The 21,075-nt window shown below is 42.8% G+C and overlaps 1 protein-coding gene across 1 annotated transcript in view; it reads left to right on the top strand.

The window, feature by feature from the left end:
- Positions 1-21,075, top strand: part of LOC132830416 (integrin alpha-E-like) — a 396,956-nt gene that overhangs the window by 165,391 nt on the left and 210,490 nt on the right. The window contains exons 12-15 of the mRNA XM_060848093.1: positions 1,753-1,906; positions 12,377-12,527; positions 16,086-16,159; positions 17,160-17,289. Of these exons, the coding sequence (XP_060704076.1) occupies positions 1,753-1,906; positions 12,377-12,527; positions 16,086-16,159; positions 17,160-17,289 (509 nt within the window). The remainder of the gene's footprint in view (positions 1-1,752; positions 1,907-12,376; positions 12,528-16,085; positions 16,160-17,159; positions 17,290-21,075) is intronic.

The following is a 21,075-nucleotide window of genomic DNA, read 5'->3' as shown; positions in this document are numbered from 1 at the left end:
CCAACACCGCTTGTCCCCAACCCCGCCTGTCCCCAAACCCGTCCAACCCCGCTTGTCCCCAACCCTGTCCAACCCAGCCTGTCCCCAACCCCGTTCAACTCTGGCCACAACCCCGCCTGCTCCCAACCACTTCCAACCCCACCTGCCCCCAACCCCAACCAACCCAGCCTGTCCCCAACCCCATCCAAACCCGCCTGTCCCCATCCCCATCCAACACCACTTGTCACCAACCCTGTCCAACCCCGCCTGTCCCCAACCCCGCCTGTCCCTAACCCTGTCCAACCCAGCCTGTCCCCAACCCCGTTCAACTCTGGCCACAACCCCGCCTGCTCCCAACCACTTCCAACCCCACCTGCCCCCAACCCCAACCAACCCAGCCTGTCCCCAACCCCATCCAAACCCGCCTGTCCCCAACCCCGCCTGTCCCTAACCCTGTCCAACCCAGCCTGTCCCCAACCCTGTTCAACCCTGCCCTCAACCCCGCCCTCAACCCCGCCTGCCCCCCCATCCAACCCCGCCTGCTGCCAACCCTGTCCAACCTTGTCCCCAACCCCATCCAACCCTGCCCCCTACCCCATCCAACTCCGCCTGTCCCCAACCCCATTCAACCCCGCCTGCCCCTACGCCCATCAACCCTGCCCCCAAACCCATCCACCCCACCTCCTCCAACCCCATTCATCCCCGCCCACCCCAACTGTGTTCAACGCTGCCTCCAACCCTGTCCATCCCTGCCTGCTCCAAGCCTGTCTCAACCCCGCCCCCCCAAACCCATCCACTCCCACCTTAACCCCATCCTACCCCACATCCCCGTCTGCCCCAACCAGCTCCACTGTCCAACCCCAGTCCACACAAGCCCCTCCCCATCATTTAGAGATGGTGCCTGGACTGTCCAGGACTGTTCCTGGCAGCATTTCTGGGAGCCCAGTTCATTTTTAATCATTGTACCTATAAACAAAAGATGTGATCAGAGTTGAAACAGCTCTTTGACGTAGTGTTTCTATTGGGACCTCGAGATCTTCTTTGAATAATCCGATATTCGGATAATTGATAATTGATAAGGTTCTTCTGTACATAGAAACACTATCACCTGCAAGTTCCCCTCCAAGTCAGTTCACCATCCTAATTTGGAGATATCTTCACTGTCGCTGAGTCAAAATCTTGGAATTCCATCCTTAACAGCATTGTTGGGTCAATCCACGATAAGTGGACTGCAGTGGTTCAAGAAAGTAGCTCACCACCATATTTTCAAGGACAACTAGGGACAGCAATAAATGCTGGCGAGCCTGTGATGCCCAATTCCCATGAATGAATTTTTAAAAAGGAGACAGAAACAGCTGATGGTGGTTTAACCTGAGGGCCACCATGCCACAGGTGAGTAACAAGGCATGGTAACCTAAACCATTGCAGTAGTTGAGTCCATGCTGTTCGGGCCACATTACATCATAAGCTAGCTGTCTAGGCAACTGAGCTAACTGACCACAGCATTCCAGTATTGCTTCTTTATCCATTGAGGATTGACAAATTATGACCAATGCTCCACTACTTCTACCTTTGTTAATTTTAGAAATGCCAAGAATTTTAGAAAATCCTCTTCAACGTCCTCATCTATCAGGTTCTCACTGTTTTCAGATCTACTCTAAACTTCGTTTCTTTATTGTTCAAAGCATTAGTGCCAACATATCATAAAATTGAATGTCCCAGGAAGTGAAATGTGCATGTGAGTTGCTGCCTTAACATTTTCTCCATTCACAGTGACAACATCTTCAATGAAACTCAAGGCTCCAATAGAAATGCCAAACGGTTTATCATTGTAGTGACAGATGGAGAAATATTCAGAGATGACAGAAATCTAACAGATGTAATCAACTCAGATAAAATGGTGAATATAACACGGATAGCTGTTGGGGTAAGTATATTAATGAAAGCTTCTTGGCGTAACCTCAGTAAGTGTCAGAGATTCCTGTGATGTTAAAGCCTCCACTGGGCAGGGTGGCGGCTCAGTGGTAAGCACTGCTGCCTCATAGCTCCAGAGACCCGGGTTCAATTCCCGCCTCAGGCAACTGTCTGTGTGGAGTTTGCACATTCTCCCAGTGTCTGCGTGGGTTTCCTCCAGGTGCTCCGGTTTCCTTCCACAGTCCAAAGATGTGCAGGTCAGGTGAATTGGCTATGCTAAATTGTCCGTAGTGTTAGGTAAGGGGTAAATGTAGTGGTATGGGTGGTTTGCGCTTCGGTGGGTTGGTGTGGACTTGTTGGGCCGAAGGGCCTGTTTCCACACTGTAAAGTAATCTAATCTAATCTAATCTTTATCTGCGAAAGATGATTGCAGTGCAACCTCAGAATATTCCCTCCTGTATGACAGCAGGAGCACTAAAGATCCTGTCCTTATAAGCAGATGATAAATTTCACCTGACAGATGCTCCATGTGACTGTTTGAAGGCTTTTATGATGCTGTATGTAAAGGCAACACAAGCACTGTGGACACTTCTGTTCTTGATTAAAGTTTGAGTGTTTTTTTTCCTAAGGTTTTATTGAAATCAGTCATATTTGATTGGTTGAAAGCCAGTTTGATGGGCATAATTAAAATTTAATAGTCAATAGTCTGTCCAACAGTTACTAGCTGTAATTTTACTCTGGTGATGAAGACATCTTTGTGATTCTGGACATGGACAAACATGTGACTATGCTAGTGTTTAGACCATAGGTGTTGCCATGATGTTTTGCATTTTATCTCCTGGTAGGACAGAGTATTGATGGTGATGAGACCATAATCCGTACAGAGAAGAATACAGCTGGAGTTGACATTTCTAATTCCTTCCCTGTTAATTAAATTTCCAAGAGGAATAACCTTATCTTTATTTGGAACCCACGGAGAGCTTGATCAAGTTTGGCATAGGCATCTTCTTGGTCTTGTACCTGTGGCACCCTATCCACTCCACTATCTCCTCCCTGACCTATCACCTTCATCCCCTTCCCCACTCACCCATTGTACCCTATGCTACTTTCTTCCCACCCCCACCCTCCTCTAGCTTATCTCTCCACACTTCAGGCTCACTGCCTTTATTCCTGATGAAGGGCTTTTGCCCGAAACATCGATTTTGCTGCACCTTGGATGCTCCTGAACTGCTGTGCTCTTCCAGCACCACTAATCCAGAATCTGATTTCCAGCATCTGCAGTCATTATTTTTACCTGGTTGTGGTACCTGTCCAACAGTATGGGGCTGTAACATGGACCATATAAAGAGGCTCTAAAAGCACTGGAATCAAAAACATCAGTAGTGCCTGTGGAAGATTGTACATATCAAATGAGAGGACAAGTGCACCAATTGCAGTGATGTCTCTCAAACAGATATCACATGCATCATTGCTTGATCATCCACCATTACCTTTGTTGGATTACGTTTAGGTCTGAAGTCAAATAGCAGGTTCCCAAAGAAAATCATCTTCACCAGAAGAAATGCTTCAAGGCTTTGCTGAAAGTCAAAGTGAAGATATGTAATGCTGACACCAAATTCTAGAAGATCACCCTGAACTGAACTGGATGGATGCAATGTTATAAAGACTATTTGAGATCAAATGGTAACAAAATGAACAGGAAAAGTGAGAGTGGAGAAAATGACCCAAGTTAAGAATTCACGACCAGACATCCCACATGAGAATAAATGTCTAACATACCATGAAGTTTGTACATTCTAAACTGACTTCATCAGCCACCTTTGGTTTCTTGGAAGACAATCAGCTTGCTTGCAAAGAATAATCAATAATAATAAGACAGATAGGTAGCTCAGAAGCAAAACCTTCACCACCTGTAAATAAGTAACATTTAAGAGAAAAAGACTTACATTTATCAAAGACATTTTCTAACCCCAGGATCTTTCAAAGTATTTCATAACAAATTAATATTATTTTGAAATGTCATGTAGGAAATACAGCAGCCATTTTGTGCACATCAAGCTTCACAATCAGGAACATAGAGTCATAGAGATGTACAGCATGGAAACAGACCCTTCGGTCCAACCCGTCCATGCCGACCAGATATCCCAACCCAATCTAGTCCCACCTGCCAGTACCCGGCCCATATCCCTCCAAACCTTTCCTATTCATATACCCATCCAAATACCTCTTAAATGTTGCAATTTACCAGCCTCCACTACTACCTCTGGCAGCTCATTCCATACCCATACCACCCTCCGTGTGAAAATGTTGCCCCTTAGGTCTCTTTCATATCTTTCCCCTCTCTCCCTAAACCTATGCCCTCTAGTTCTGGGCTCCCTGACCCCAGGGAAGACTTTGCCTATTTATCCTGTCCATGCCCCTCATAATATTGTAAAGCACTATAAGGTCACCCCTTAGCCTCTGACGCACCAGGGAAAAGAGCCCCAGCCTGTTCAGCCTCTCCCTGTAGCTCAAATCCTCCAACCCTGGCAGCATCCTTGTAAATCTTTTCTGAACCCTTTCAAGTTTCACAACATCTTTCTGATAGGAAGGAGACCAGAATTGCATGCAATATTCCAACAGTGGCCTAACCAAAGTCCTGTACAGCCGCAACATGACCTCCCAACTCCTGTACTCAATCCCCTGACCAATTAAAAAAAAAGCATACCAAATGCCTTCTTCACTATCCTATCTACCTGCAACCCCACTTTCAAGGAGTTATGAACCTGCACTCCAAGGTCTCTTTGTTCAGCAACACTCCCTAGGACCTTACCATTAAAGTGTATAAGTCCTGTCAAGATTTGCTTTCCCAAAATGCAGCACCTCGCATTTATCTGAATTAAACTCTATCTGCCACTTCTCAGCCCATTGGCCCATCTGGTCCAGATCCTGTTGTAATCTGAGGTAACCATCTTCGCTGTCCACTGCACCTCCAATTTTGGTGTCATCTGCAAACTTACTAACTGTACCTCTTATGCTCGTATCCAAATCATTTATGTAAATGACAAAAAGTAGAGGGCCCAGCACCGATCCTTATGGCACTCCACTGGTCGCAGGCCTCCAGTCTGAAAAACAACCCTCCACTACCACCCTCTGTCTTCTACCTTTGAGCCAGTTCTGTATCCAAATGGCTAGTTCTCCATGTATTCCATGAGACCTAACCTTGCTAATCATTCTCCCATGGGGAATCTTGTCAAACACCTTACTGAAGTCCGTATAGATCACATCTATCGATCTGCCCTAATCAATCCTCTTTGTTACTTCCTCAAAAAACTCAATCAAGTTTGTGAGATTGTAATGACAAAATCATCTGTTTTTGTGCTATTCACTGAAGAATACATATTGATCAGAATACCAGGGACAATGTCCTTGCTCTTCTTCAGAATAATGGATTGGGATTTTTAAATTTATCAGATGGCAGTTAAGATCTTGTTTTAACATAAAGCCAGCATGATGCAGCAGAGAAGAGGCCCTTTGGCCCATCAAAGTTGTGATGACCGACCTACATTAATTCCACTTTCCAGCACTTGGCCCATAGCGTTGAATGCTATGACATTTCAAGTGCTCATTCATGTACTTTTAAAAAGTTGGAATTTCCCTCCTCCACTATCTTCTCAGGCACTGTTTCAGATTCCTAGCGCCTTCTGGGTGAGAAAGGATTTTCTCAAACTCCTCTAAACCTTTACCATAAAATTATTGATCTTTCAACACATAGTGGTTTTAATTTCTGAGAGCTAGTTCAGAAGTGAGATTTTTAATTAATTCATTCACAGAATATGGATGTTGCTGGATTGCCCAGTATTTGTTACCCATCCACAATTTCCCAGAGGGCAGTTAAGGGTCAAGCACATTGCATGGGACCTGGAGTCACATGTAGGCCAAACTATGTAAGGATGACAGTTTTCTTCCTTAAAAGACATTAGTGAACCAGATTTTACCTCAAAAGACACTAAGTCAAATTGAGTTAGTTAAACTATAAAGTCTGGTTGAAGATTTGTAGCTCGGGTGTCCGTTGTTGTGGTTCTGTTCGCCGAGCTAGAAGTTTTTGCTGCAAACGTTTCGTTCCCTGGCTAGGGAACATCATCAGTGCTATTGGAGCCTCCTGTGAAGCGCTGCTTTGATGTTTCTTCTGGTATTTATAGTGGTTTGTTCTTGTCGCTTCCGGGTGTCAGTTTCAGCTGTAGTAGTTTGTATGTGGGGTCCAGGTCGATGTGTCTGTTGATGGATGTTCTTGCCGCTTCCGGGTGTCAGTTTCAGCTGTAGTGGTTTGTATATGGGGTCCAGGTCCATGTGTCTGTTAATGGAGTTTGTGGATGAATGCCATGCCTCTAGGAATTCTCTGGCTGTTCTCTGTCTGGCTTGTCCTACGATGGTAGTGTTTTCCCAGTCAAATTCATGTTTCTGGTTGTCTGAGTGTATGGCTACTAGGGATAGCTGGTCGTGTCGTTTTGTGGCTAGCTGATGTTCATGGATGCGGATTGTTAGCTGTCTTCCGGTTTGTCCTATATAGTGTTTTGTGCAGTCCTTGCATGGTATTTTGTAAACTACGTTAGTTTGGCTCCTGCTGGATATTGGGTCCTTTGTTCTAGTGAGTTGTTGTCTGAGTGTGGAAGTTGGCTTGTGTGCTGTTGAGTCCTAAGGGTCGCAGTAGTCTGGCTGTCAGTTCTGAGACGCTCCTGACGTATGGTAGTGTGGCTAGTCCTTTTGGTTGTGGCATGTCCTCGTTCCGTGGTCTATCTCTTAGGCATCTGGTGATAAAGTTGCGTGGGTATCATAGCAGAGGCAGTTATGCAAAGGTTAGAACATACAGCCCTACCACAAATCCAACCCAAACTCTGGATCAGATACGTCGATGACACCTTTGTAATCATCAAAAACACAAATAGAAAAAACACACCGAATCATCAACGCCACACTCACAGGAATACAATTCACGAGAGAAGAGGAAAAGGATAGCCAACTCCCATTCCTAGACGTGTTAGTAGAGAGAACACCCAACGGAGAATTCACCACAAGGGTACACAGGAAACCAACACACACAGACCAAGTCCTAAACTATGAAAGTAACCACCCCAACACACACAAACGAAGCTGCATCAGGTCACTATTCAAAAGAGCCACAACACACTGCAGTACACCAGAACTGCGAAAAGAGGAAGAGGAACACCTATACAAGGTATTCGCCAAAAACGGATACCCACACAACTTTATCACCAGATGCCTAAGAGATAGACCACGGAACGAGGACATGCCACAACCAAAAGGACTAGCCACGCTACCATACGTCAGGAGCGTCTCAGAACTGACAGCCAGACTACTGCGACCCTTAGGAATCATAACAGCACACAAGCCAACTTCCACACTCAGACAACAACTCACTAGAACAAAGGACCCGATAGCCAGCACGAGCCAAACTAACGTAGTTTACAAAATACCATGCAAGGACTGCACAAAACACTATATAGGACAAACAGGAAGACAGCTAACAATCCGCATCCATGAACATCAGCTAGCCACAAAACGACACGACCAGCTATCCCTAGTAGCCATACACTCAGACAACCAGGAACATGAATTTGACTGGGAAAACACTACCATCGTAGGACAAGCCAGACAGAGAACAGCCAGGGAATTCCTAGAGGCATGGCATTCATCCACAAACTCCATTAACAGACACATGGACCTGGACCCCATATACAAACCACTACAGCTGAAACTGACACCCGGAAGCGGCAAGAACATCCATCAACAGGCACATCGACCTGGACCCCACATACAAACTACTACAGCTGAAACCGACACCCGGAAGCGACAAGAACAAACCACTATAAATACCAGAAGAAACATCAAAGCAGCGCTTCACAGGAGGCTCCAATAGCACTGATGATGTTCCCTAGCCAGGGAACGAAACGTTTGCAGCAAAAACTTTAGTGTAACTATCACTAGAACGTGGAAATATTTTTGTAATATTTCTAGCCTTTTACCAATTTTGTAGGAAGGAAATTTATAGTGATTGGTGATGGTGCTTTCTAGGTTCAGTTGGTAAAGAGTTAACTTTTAACACTATGAAATGGATTTGGAACATTAACTTTTTAAATTAAGATATTAAGATATTTGGTAGAATATAGCCATTGGAATCTGAGAAATTGTTTACGGACGTCTTCGGAAGGGTCTCTGGACTTGAAATGTTAACTGTGGTTTCTCTCAATGATACAGCCAAACCTGCTGATTTTCTCCAGCAATTTCTGGGAATTTATTGTGTGTGAAATTTGTTTACAATTGTGATGTTACATTTGGCTTCTTGAATAGCTTCCAAATTCATATCTGCAAAATCATTCAGACTGCCTATTTCCATATCTGTAATCTATTATCACATCCAAGACAGCCTGCTTCCTGGATGGGACCATGACATATTGCTCTAGGAAGCTATCTAGGAATGCACTGTATGAATTCATTGTCAGAGATACCCTTTCCAACTTAAGGAACCCAATCAACGTGAAGGTCAAAGTCACCTGTATTCGTTGCTCTTTTTTTTACATGCTATAACTTGTTGATTCTTACTCTTTCCTACAGTGTAACTACTGTTTAGGGGCCTATGCACTTTTGCTCATACAGTTTCCTTTCTTTTCTTGTTATTTACCTTCATTCAAATGAGCTATACATAGTCTGAGCCTAGATCATCTCTCCTTCATTACACCCTTATTAACAGGGCTGCCCCACCACCTTTTCCTTTCATCTTATATTTCCAAAAGGTCAAACATTGCTGAATATTAAGTACTCAGTTCTGATTTCCTTGTAACCATGTCTCCATTACTGTTATAAGCTCATATGCAGTTCCCTCGATTTCCCCTGTCAGTTAGTTAATTTTCATGCATGAAGATGCAAAGCCTTTAGTCTTGTCTCTCTGCCATTTTAAATCACCCTAGCTCTCTCTGTACTGTGGCCTTATTTGCCTCTTTCTTTGATTACATTTTTTTTTAATATTGCTTTGATCCTTGTATCTTTGATCCAAATCTGTTTGAAAGAGCTGAACTCAATGTATGAAGAAAGTGACTGCAGTTGGTTTCAAAGTAGCATTTGACTAAGTGACAGGAGCGAGATCCTCCTGACTGAGGACAAAGAGACAGGAGGTAGACAGCATTTATGCATGTAATGGATTTTTATTCAAGCAAAAGCCAGTTAATGCATTGAGCGGGCCAAAGGATCTTCCTGATTCTGGCTTCAATATGAGAGCACAATCATTCCCTTAACCTTCAGCTCAGATCAGATGAATAACACACTGATTCTTTGTACACTGTTACAATTATCATACACAAGTGGTTACTGTGCCTTTCACTTCCCCTCTATGGGAAGAATCCAGTAAATCATCTGACCAATGATGGGCATTCCAAAGTCAACCCTAGGTTCCCTCAGACTTTTAACAATTATTGTTATCTCTAGGCCTTGGGATCTTTCTATGTTGCACTCCAAAGTTATTGGCTGGTTTTTTTGGGTCCTGTCCCTAGTTTGCTTATCTCTGAGGACTGCTTGAATTCTATTGCTCATTGTACTTGCTATCTCCATGAATTTTTTTTCACGTTTTATATAAAAGACAGTAGATTCTGTTATAAAATTCATAATATTAAACTTTTGTAATTACTCCTACTGTTAATACACTTTAGCTAATGTGACAAGATATACCAGGCATCTCTTATGTTTTCCCTTCGTGCATTTGTTATAAATTTTTATCCCTGTGATTATTTAAAGAATGTTTAACTAGAACCTATTAATATTGTAAGTAATTTAAAAGCAACAGCTAATTTCAGCGAAATATCTTTAACTACTGTTTTTATGGCTGAACACATACTTTCCTTAAGACTGGAATTAATTACTTACTGTGGTTTAAATGATCTTTCAAAGTTTTTATGAGTTAAAGTTCTATTATTTCTTCTTTGTTGTTACAAATCTTCAAATTGTTCATCGTTGAATCTCTTTATTGCATTGCCTTTTGCTGCCTTTGGAATCCTGTCATTCAGATTGTTTTCTTTTGCCTCGGAATGACCCCCTTCTCAAAAGGTGCTTTTTAAGAAAACTTAAAGTGCTGAAGTAGGCTTTTTGAATTTTGTCAGTTTGGTGTCTCTTAAAAATAGCCAGTTCAAGCAGGCGTTTCTTTAAATTCCAGCCATTTTATGTCTCTTTAAAAGAAGGACAGCTCCAACAAGGGAAATCTGGGAAAAATCTCTCCAATGCTTGGAGTCTTCTTTACAATTCTTTGATAGGCTGTGGGTAATGCTGTCTCAGCCAACATTTGTTACCTATCTTCAATTGCCTTTGAGATTGATAATAAAATAAAATGGTTGTTAATGTAACAGGATAACCACCTCAGTCCAAGGACAATGCTGCTGGAATTCCTTAGAGTAACTTCCTAGCCCAGCCATTTACATCATAATCTTCCCTGTGTTTTAATGGCAGAAATGGAATGTTGCTGATTATTACAAAAGGCTTAACACCATTCAAGTTAAAACAGCCCTCTTGAGTGACACATCATCCACCAACTTAAAACTTCCTCCAATACTGATACACAGTGGTAGCAATATGTACGTTCTAGAAGGTGCAATGCAGTAACTCACCAATGTTCCATTGACAGCACCTTGTAAACTCTCAACCTCTACCATCTTGAAAGACAAGGCAGCAGAAACATGATATCATCACAACCTATACATATCCCTCCAAGCTACATATTATCCTGACTTAGAACTATATTGATGCATGGTTACTGTTGCTACGTCAAAATCCAGGAACTCTCTTCCACTCAGCATTTTCAGAATACCTATTCGAGTGATTGTGACAGCTCAAGAAGGCAGCTCAAGGACAATTAGATGTGCAACGAATGCTGACAATGTACTTGCCAGCAATGCTTCCATGCTGTGAAAGATTAAGAGTAAGCTAAAGAAAGATGAGAATTTCTGGATCCAGCAATTGTGTCTTTGCCATACCCTCATTGTGATTGAGCACCCCCGCCCTATTGAATGGCTGGCAATCTTCCATCTCTCCTGTTTCTACTTTAATCTTTATTATCCTTCCCTCCTGCCCAGTATGTCTCCTAATCTTCTGTTCCTGGTGCTTATAATCTCATCTGTACCCCAAACATCAATATTTCACCCTCCATCCCTTAGAATCTTGAACAACATCTAATCCATGCCTCTGATCTTGCCAACTGTTGAGGAATAGTCACCAGACCTGAGATGTTAACTTTGATTTCTCTTCACAGGTGCTGCCAGACCTGATAAGCTTTTCCAGCAACTTCTATTTTTGTTTCTAACTCACAGCATCCACAGTTCTTTCAGTTTTTATTTAACATTTTAATTACAGTTTATTATTGTGATAATTATTATTCCACAGGAGATAGGCATCCTTGTCTCCAGACAATTGGGAGACTTGGTAAAGCTTATATTATGATAATGAGCTCCATCTTTCACAGTTATACTACAACATTAGAACATAGAATAGTACAACTTGGAAATAAGCCCTTTGCCCCCCTCCTTCCCCCCAGTCTCTGCCAATCATGATCAGTCTAAACTAATCCCATCTGCCTCCACTTGGTCAGTCTATTCTTGCCTGCTCATGTATCTGTCTAAATGTTTCTCAAACATTGCTATCATACCTACATCTACCACCATCCCTAGCAATGTACTCCATGTACCTACCACTCTGTAAAAATTCCACCAATTTTCCTGTTGTCTGCAAACTTACTAAGCAGCTCACCTACATTTTCATCTAAATTATTTACATATATTACAAATAACAGAGATTCCATCACTTATCCTTGTAGAACACCACTGGTCACAGACCTCCAAATCAGAAAAACACCCATTCACAACTACTCTTGTCGTCTATGGACAAGCCAATCTTGTATCCAACTTACTATGGATTCCATGTGACTGAATCTTCTGGACTAGCCTATCACGAGGGAGCTTGTCAAATGCTTTAGTGAAGTTCATACAGATAACATCCACTTCCCTATCTTCAATCATCTACATCACTTCCTCAAAACACTCAATCAAATTTGTGAGACCCCTCCCCTATATAAACCATACTAGCTATCCCTAATAAGTCCATTCTTTTCCAAATAAGTCCTGTCCCTAAGATGTTTCTCTGATAAATTTCCTCATGACTGATTTTAAGGCTCTACATAAACAAAGGAGCCTTAAATCTATTTTTGTCTATTCTCCAGTCTTTTAGAATCTCACTGGTGGCTAAAGAGGATATAAAGATCTTTAAGGCCCTTCCCTCAGTACTCAGGATAAATCCCATCAGAGCCTGGAAGCTTATTAATCTCAATGTTTTCCAATGTTGCAAAAAGTTTCTGAGCTTTTTATTCTACCATTTAAGATGATTGAAAAGTCAATGTGCACAAGATGAGTAGATTTCCAGTTGATTCAAATTCTCATTGTATTTCTGATAGGTTGGACCAGACTTTAATAAGGAAGATGCATTTAATGAGCTGAAACTAATTGCATCTGATCCAGATGAGACACACCTATTCCAGGTCGACAACTATAGTGCTTTAGATAGTCTCCTGACGAATCTAGAGAAAAATATTGTTGGAATTGAAGGTATATTTATCTATTTCAGTTCTTAATCTTGAGCACAATTGTTTCAAATATTCACAATATCGACTGAAGTGTAATATGGTACATAGATGACAATGACATAAGAAGAGCTATTTGTATATGAAACATGTATTAAGATGAAGTTGAAAAGTAATCTCCTGGTTTGCTTTCACATCTTCTTCAGAGTTAGTGTGTACGATGACGCTATTTCCTGCCTTCCCATTTTGTACCATTATTCCTATTTGCCTTAATTAGATTTATTTCTGTTAAAACACTGCAGAGTACAAGATAAGATATATATGTTTAAAATCATGTAATGTGATTTTAATATCGTTCATGATCTTTGGGAGTTTGCAGTGGCAGCTAAATCTGGTCTCCTCCTGTGGATAGTGCAAGCCACACAGAATGGTTGTGATGAGTTTGTAGGTGGTAATTCCAACCTCCTGCTTCTATTTACATTTGGGATGCTTGTTTGACATGCAATGGAGAATGTGTCCAGAAAAATCTGGTAGTGTTAGACTGTGCCCTAGCTTTACTGATTGAGTCTTTATGATTCACGGAGGGATCTGCTTCAGTAGTCAGTCATTGAGTTAGAAAGTGGATTAGAAAGGAAACTGGGCTAGAGAAACTGACTGCTGCTTCTATGAACAATCAAAGTTTATTACTAATGCAAAGCTATGTTTAGTATCTTGACACTTTTTTTTTGTCCTGTACACAAATTGCAGGACAAATCTAACCCAGTCTCTTACCTCCCAATCAATCTACTCTTTACCAACATTATGGTGAATAGAGTCAGCAATAATCTGCTAATTCAGATCAGCTGGCTACTGATCTCATTTCAATATTGGTTCAAATATGGATCATAGAGAGAAATTCCAGAGTTGGGTGAGAGTAACATCCGTTGACAACAAGGCTGCATTCGACTGAATATGGCATCAAGGAGCCAAAGAGAAAATGGAGTCAATGGAAATCAGTGGAAAACGTTCACTGGTTGGAGTCATAGCTGGCGCGTAGGAAGATTGTTGTGATTATTGGAGATTAGCCATCTCTGCACCAAGTGCTTGGATGTGCACAGCTGCAGCAATACTAAATAAGCTTGGTGCCACCGATGAGAAAACAGCTTGCTTAGTACAACAAATCTGCAAGCATTCGGTCCCTTCACCACCAATTCATAATAGCAGCTATGGTACCATCCAAAAGATGTACAAAGAACAAAGAGTATTTACAGCCCATGCACAGGCACTTCGGCCCTCCAAGCCTGAGCCGATCCAAATCTACTGTCTAAACCTGTCCCCCAATTCCTAAGCATCTGGATCCCTTTGCTCCCCACCTACTCATGCATCTGTCCAGACGCATCTGAAATGAATCTACCATGCCTGCCCCTACCATCTCTGCTGACAAAGAGTTCCAGATGCCCACCACCCTCTGTGTGAAGTATTTGCCGCGTGTATCCCCCTTAAACTTTCCACCTCTCACCTTCAAAGCGTGACCTCTCGTTATTGAATCCTTCACCCTGGGGAAAAAGTTTGTCTCTATCCACCCTGTCTATACCTTTCATGATTGTGTAGACCTCAATCGGGGGAGGGGGAAAGAAGGCTGGGGGGTAGAAAACTCCCAATAAAGTGACTGCACCTTCCCTGTTTCTGACATCCACCATACTGACTCTGTAGACAAACCCTCCTCGACGACCTCCCTTTCTTCAGCTGTGATACTATTCCTCATTAGCAATGCCACTCCACCCCCCCCCACCCCCCCACCCCCAATTCTTTTTACCACCCCCCAATTCCTTTTGAAACATCTCAACCCTGGAACAACCAACAACCATTCCTGCCACTGTGATATCCAAGTCTCCGTAATAGCCACAACATCATTGTTCCAAATACTGATCCATGCTCTGAGTTCATCACTCTTATTCCTGATACTTCTTGCATTGAAGTGGACACACTTAACCCATCACACTGACTTCACCTTTGCACTTTTAAGTGGCTATCCTGCCTCACAGACTCTCTGCACTCTTTATCTGGCTTTTCGCTACTTACTCCAACATCTGATCTGTACCTCAGATTCCCCCCCCCCGCCAGTCTAATTTAAAAGTTCCTGAAGAACTCTTGTGAACCTCCCGCCCAGGATATTGGTGCCCCTCCAGGTGTAACCTGTCCTTCTTGTACAGGACCCACCTTTCCCTGAAGGTAGCCCAAAGGTCCATATATCTGAAGCTTCCCCTCCCACACACCAGTCCTGTAGCCACTTGTTCATCTGCACTCGCTCTGTATTCCTAGCCTCACTAGCACATGGCACCAGTAGCAATCCTGAGATTACTACTCTGCTCGTCCTGCTTTCTAGCTTCCAACCTAATCTTGATCAGAGGCCAATGGACAGAAAAGTGGCAGACTGAGTTTTTCTTGGATAAATGAGAGGGGTTACACTTTGGTAAGAGAAACCAGGGCAGGACTTACATGGTTCATAGTTGGGACCTGAGGAGTAGTATTGAATAGAGAGACCTAGTGTTCAGTTCCTTGGAAGTGGCATCACAGGGTGTTGAAGAAAGCCTGTGGCCTGTTAGCTTTCATTGGTCAGGGCATTGAATATTTGAATTGGGATGTCATGTTGCAGCTGTAGAAGACATCGAGGCCACTTTTGGAATACTGTGTCCAGTTCTGGTCACCCTGCTATAGGAAGGATATTACTAAATTGGTAACAGGTACGAAGAGGATTTACAAGGGTGTTACTGTGACTATAGAGTTTGAGTTATCTTGCAAAGCTGGAGAGGCTTGGAATTTTTTTTTCCCCCTGGAGAATAGGAGGCTGAGGGGTGATCTTATAGCGGTTTATAAAATTGATGGCATTGGTAAGGTGAATAGCAAAGGTCTTTTCCCTGGGGTAGGGATTTCAAAATTAGAGGCCGTCGGGGTCTGATAGACAGCAACCTGTCCACAGATATCATCCTGAGAGAGAGAGAAAGGAAACTGAAAGTAATTGAGTCACAGAGCATGGATACAGACCTTTTGGTCCAATTCATCCACACTAACCAGGTTACCTAAACTGAACTAGTCCCATTTGCCTGTGTTTGGCCCATATCCCTTTTTACCTCTCCAAATGTCTCTGAAGTATTGTCTTTGTCATGCCTTTACCACTTCCTTTGGCAGCTCATTCTATATACTCACCACGCTGTGTGAAAAGTTTCCCCTTGTGTCCCTTTTAATTAATTCCCCTCTCATCTTAAACCTATGTCTTCTAGTTTTGGACTCCTCTACCCTCTACTGGTTATTCACCTTATCTATTCCCATCCTCATTTTATGAACCTCTATGCAATCACCCCTCAGCCTCCGACACTCCAAGAATAAATGATTCCATGGATTGCCATGCTGAATTGCCACATAGTGTCCAGGGATGTGCAGGCTATGTGAATTAGCCACAGGAAATGTGGGGTTCGAGGATGTAATGGGCTACTGATTGTTCTCTTCATAAGTAATGCTTGCCAGGTCTGATATAGTTGTAAAGTCATTATTTGCTGCTCACATTCACTGTTTACTGTTGTCAATTTATTCATTAATTCTCCAGGTACCCAAGGTGTAAACATCAGTGCATTTCAGATGGAACTGGCCCAAGCTGGATTTAGTGCAGATTACACTGATGTGAGATTTGTAGACTTTTTATGAAACCTGTGATTATTGATTTATTTTTATTTTAAGGAAAAATCATGCATTTTAATTATAAAAATGGGACAGTGCCAGAACACTGCTATCCACTAATACAGATTTCAATCACCCACTGCCTCAAATACTTTTACAACCTTTCCCTGAACCTAACCTTAATCCTAGCCCTAACCCTATCGGTCTGTGCCCCTGAGTCAATCTGTTTCATCACTTATGCAAATTGAGGAAAACAACACTTTCCTTTGTGTAGCTTGAACCTATGTTTACCCACTTAGAGTTTGTGACTGTTTCAAACATGTTGGCAGTGTGTAATGTAATGAACAGATATTTGTTTTCTTGCATTTGGACAGAACTATGCAAAAGACAAAATATGTTTTGAAATAAATGTTTGTTTTTGCTGACCTGTTGATTTTAACTGCAAAAGCAACTAAATTTACACAATCAGCATACAAGCAAATAATATTTGGCAACATGGCCTTAATCAACATCTTCAGGTACGGCCACAACAATTATTTTTAGCATATGAAGTTCTCTGTGGCCTCTTACTGCATTTCAGCACATTGAAATGTCCAGTGATATAAGTCTGTACAAATCTCCATCATATCTTTCCACTGCAGTAGTCTTTGTTGCTCCTTCTAAGATTCCTTTTGGAATTCCCTTCATCTTTAATGCCTAATTTAACCCCCTGATTTAAATCCCGAGATTGCTACAGACTGCAATCATGCTGTTACAATGATTTGTGGCACAAGTGGAATTGGCCACATATTTTCTACCCATTTTTAACAAAATTCATGCTACACATTTTTTTCAAAAGAAAATGAGCCTTACTGCAATCAAACAAAGTGACTTTTTTCTCCTTGTATGGCTATTGTACCAATTCATGGGAAAACAAACAAATTAATGTTTTTATTCTCAAGAATAACCAAGTGATTATCCTGGCTAACTCCTCTGGAGTAAATAATTATTATGATCCTTACAGGGCAACATTTTACTTGGTGCTGTAGGAGCATATGACTGGAGTGGAGGAGTAATAATGTATAACCAAGAAACAGGAGCACTTTTTCTAAATGAATCTAAAGGAACACTCGAAGCAGCTTACAGTTACCTTGGTATGTTTTATCCTAACCTTGTAAAGTTTCTTTATGAAGCTATTAGAAATTTTACAAATGTCAATACTGTAAACAAGTACTGGATCTGACCCAATTGTATTCATATTAAATGTACCTATATCTTCAAATGAAATTGATCTAAAACTTTGGATAGAGGTATAACCTTCTCTGAGCTGCTGTTATTCTTTTTATACTTTAGAACTTAGGAGCAAGAGTAGGGCACATAACCCTTCAAATTGTTCGTTCAGTCATATCATGGTGAATTTGGTTATAGTGTCAGCTCCATATTCCTGTCAGCACCTGCGACTCTTGACTTTATTTTTCTTTCCTTGCTCTTTTGAAAACCAAAAAAATCAACAGCAAACAACAGGAATATTTGCAACTGATGCCTTCAGTGAATCTGGTGCAGAGAATGTAAGACCGTAAAAGGTATCTAATGTGTTTGACAACAAAATCATATCTTCAGCATTTTCTACCTATCTGTAATTCTGTATCATCCACATAAGGGTTAACTCTAAATGTATATAGCCATTTTAAATTAACAATCATTATTTTGTGTATCTGCAAAACTAATATAATTCTATAATTCTGAAAGATGGTATCATAATAAATCAAAAGCTGTTTTATCTTTACTATATAAACCTTTAAGGAGAAAGTGAGGACTGCAGATGCTGGAGATCAGAGCTGAAAATGTGTTGCTGGAAAAGCGCAGCAGGTCAGGCAGCATCCAAGGAGCAGGAGATTTGACGTTTCGGGCATAAGCCCTTCTTCAGGAATGAGGAAAGTGTGTAGAACGACACGAGGAGGTTGAACAGTTCATCCACTTTACCAACACCTTCCACCCTGACCTCAAATTCGCCAGGACCGTCTCAGACTCCTCCCTCCCCTTCCTAGACCTTTCCGTTTCTATCTCGGGCGACTGAATCAACATGGACATTTACTATAAACCGACTGACTCCCAAAGCTACCTAGATTACACCCCCTCCCACCCCACCCCCTGTAAAAACGCCATCCCATATTCCCAATTCCTTTGTCTCCACCGCATCTGCTCCAAGGAGGACAGTTCCAATACCGTACAACCCAGATGGCCTCCTTCTTCAAAGACCGCAATTTCCCCCCAGACGTGATCGACGATGCCCTCCACCGCATCTCCTTCACTCCCTGCTCCTCCACCCTTGAGCCCCGTCCCTCCAACTGCCACCAGGACAGAACCTCACTGGTTCTCACCTACCACCCCACCAACCTCCATATACAGCGTATCATCCGCCATCATTTCTGCCAGCTCCAAATGGACTCCACCACCAGGGATATATTTCCCTCCCCTCCCCTATCAGCGTTCCGAAAAGACCGCTCCCTCTGTGACTCCCTCGTCAGGCCCATACCCCCCCACCAGCCCAACCTCCATTCCTGGCACCTTCCCCTGCAACTGCAAGAAATGCAAAACTTGCGCCTACACCTCCTCCCTTACTTCTCTCCAAGGCCCCAAGGGATCCTTCCATATCCGCCACAAATTCACCTGCACCTCCGCACACATCATCTATTGCATTGGCTGCACCCAACGTGGCCTCCTCTATATTGGGGAGACAGGCCGCCTACTTGCGGAACGTTTCAGAGAACACCTCTGGGACACCCAGACCAACCAACCAACCCAACCACCCTGTGGCTCAACACTTCAACTCCCCCTCCCACTCCACCAAGGACACGCAGGTCCTTGGACTCCTCCATCACCATACCATAACAACACAACGGTTGGAGGAAGAGCGCCTCATCTTCCGCCTAGGAACCCTCCAACCACAAGGGATGAACTCCGATTTCTCCAGTTTCCTCATTTCCCCTCCCCCCACCTTGTCTCAGTCAAATCCCTCGAACTCAGCACCGCCTTCCTAACCTGCAATCTTCTTCCTGACCTCTCCACCCCCACCCCACTCCAGCCTATCACCCTCACCTTGACCTCCTTCCACCTATTGCATCTCCGATGCCCCTCCCCCAAGCCCCTCCTCCCTACCTTTTATCTTAGCCTGCTGGACACACTTTCCTCATTCCTGAAGAAGGGCTTATGCCCGAAACGTCGAATCTCCTGTTCCTTGGATGCTGCCTGACCTGCTGCGCTTTTCCAGCAACACATTTTCAGTATATAAATCTTTATCCTTTCAAGGAAGGTGGATAGATTGTGTTTAGTGAGAGAGACTGTAAAGGAAGGCTGCCCCATTAGTAGTTATGAAAGGAGTGAAGATTGTATCAAATTGAATGAACAGCTGCATAATTTTGCAAAGATGAGAGGCAGGTCAGAAAACGAGACAGAATGACTAGTGATGAAGGACAAATTAGAGTGCAAGAGAAAGCTAGCTGGAAATATCAAAGCAGATAGCGAGAGCTTCTCGAGGTATTTAACATGGAAAAGAGTAAGTAAAGTCAACATCAAGAAAGTACATCTGGGGAATTAATAATGGCATATTACAGATGATTTGAATAAATTATTTTGCATCTGTCTTCACCACTGGAGTTCTAAAGGGTGCTGGAGTTTTTAGAAGAGGTAACAGAAAGGTTTCACTATGGTAATACTGTTGATATGGTGCAGAAGGATTTCAAAAGGCATTTGATATAGTGCCACACAAAGTTAAGGAAAATCCCAAAGCCTTTTATTCATATACAAGGAGCAAGAGGGAACTAGAGAAAGCTTTGCTCCATTCAGGGACAAAGGAGAAAAGTTATACGTGGAGTCAGGGAAAATGCGTGAGATTCTTAATGAGTACTTTGCATCGGTATTCACCAAGGAGAGGGACATGACAGATGTTAAGGTTAGGGCTAGATCTTTGATTACTTGAGGTCAAGTTGGCATAAGGAAGGAGGAAGTTCAAAGTTTGTGCGAAGATTTGTAGCTCGGGTGCTTGTTGTAGTAGTTCTGTTCGCCGAGCTGGAAGTTTTAGTTGCAAACGTTTCATCCCCTGGCTAGGAGACATCATCAGTGCTGTGGAGCCTCCTGCGAAGCGCTTCTTTGATGTTTCTTCCGGTATTTATAGTGGTCTGTCCTTGCCGCTTCCGGGTGTCAGTTTCAGCTGTCCGCTGTAGTGGTTGGTATATTGGGTCCAGGTCGATGTGTTTGTTGATGGAGTTTGTGGATGAATGCCATGCCTCTAGGAATTCCCTGGCTGTTCTCTGTCTAGCTTGCCCTATGATAGTAGTGTTTTCCCAGTCGAATTCATGTTGCTTGTTGTCTGAGTGTGTGGCTACTAGGGATAGCTGGTCGTGTCGTTTCGTGGCTAGTTGGTGTTCATGTATGCGGATTGTTAGCTGTCTTCCTGTTTGTCCTATATAGTGTTTTGTGCAGTCCTTGCATGGTATTTTATAAGCTACATTAGTTTTGCTCATGTTGGGTATTGGCTCCTTTGTTCTAGTAAGTTGTTGTTGTCTGAGCGTGGCTGTTGGTTTGTGTGCCATTATGAGTCCTAAGGGTCGCAGTAGTCTGGCTGTCAGTTCTGAAACGCCCCTGATGTAAGGTAGTGTGGCTAGTCCTTTTGGTTGTGGCATGTCCTCGTTCCGTGGTCTATCTCTTGGGCATCTGTTGATAAAGTTGCGCGGGTATCCGTTTTTGGCGAATACCTTGTATAGGTGTTCCTCTTCCTCTTTTCACAGTTCTGGTGTACTGCAGTGTGTTGTAGCTCTTTTGAATAGTGTCCTGATGCAGCTTCGTTTGTGTGTGTTGGGGTGGTTACTTTCAAAGAAACATCAAAGAAGCGCTTCGCAGGAGGCTCCACAGCACTGATGATGTCTCCTAGCCAGGGGATG

The sequence above is a fragment of the Hemiscyllium ocellatum genome, chromosome 31, assembly GCF_020745735.1.
Source record: "Hemiscyllium ocellatum isolate sHemOce1 chromosome 31, sHemOce1.pat.X.cur, whole genome shotgun sequence".
In the NCBI taxonomy this organism is placed as follows: Eukaryota; Metazoa; Chordata; class Chondrichthyes; order Orectolobiformes; family Hemiscylliidae; genus Hemiscyllium; species Hemiscyllium ocellatum.
The sequence above is the reverse complement of the archived record's forward strand: the minus strand, read 5'-3'. Positions and strand labels throughout refer to the sequence as shown.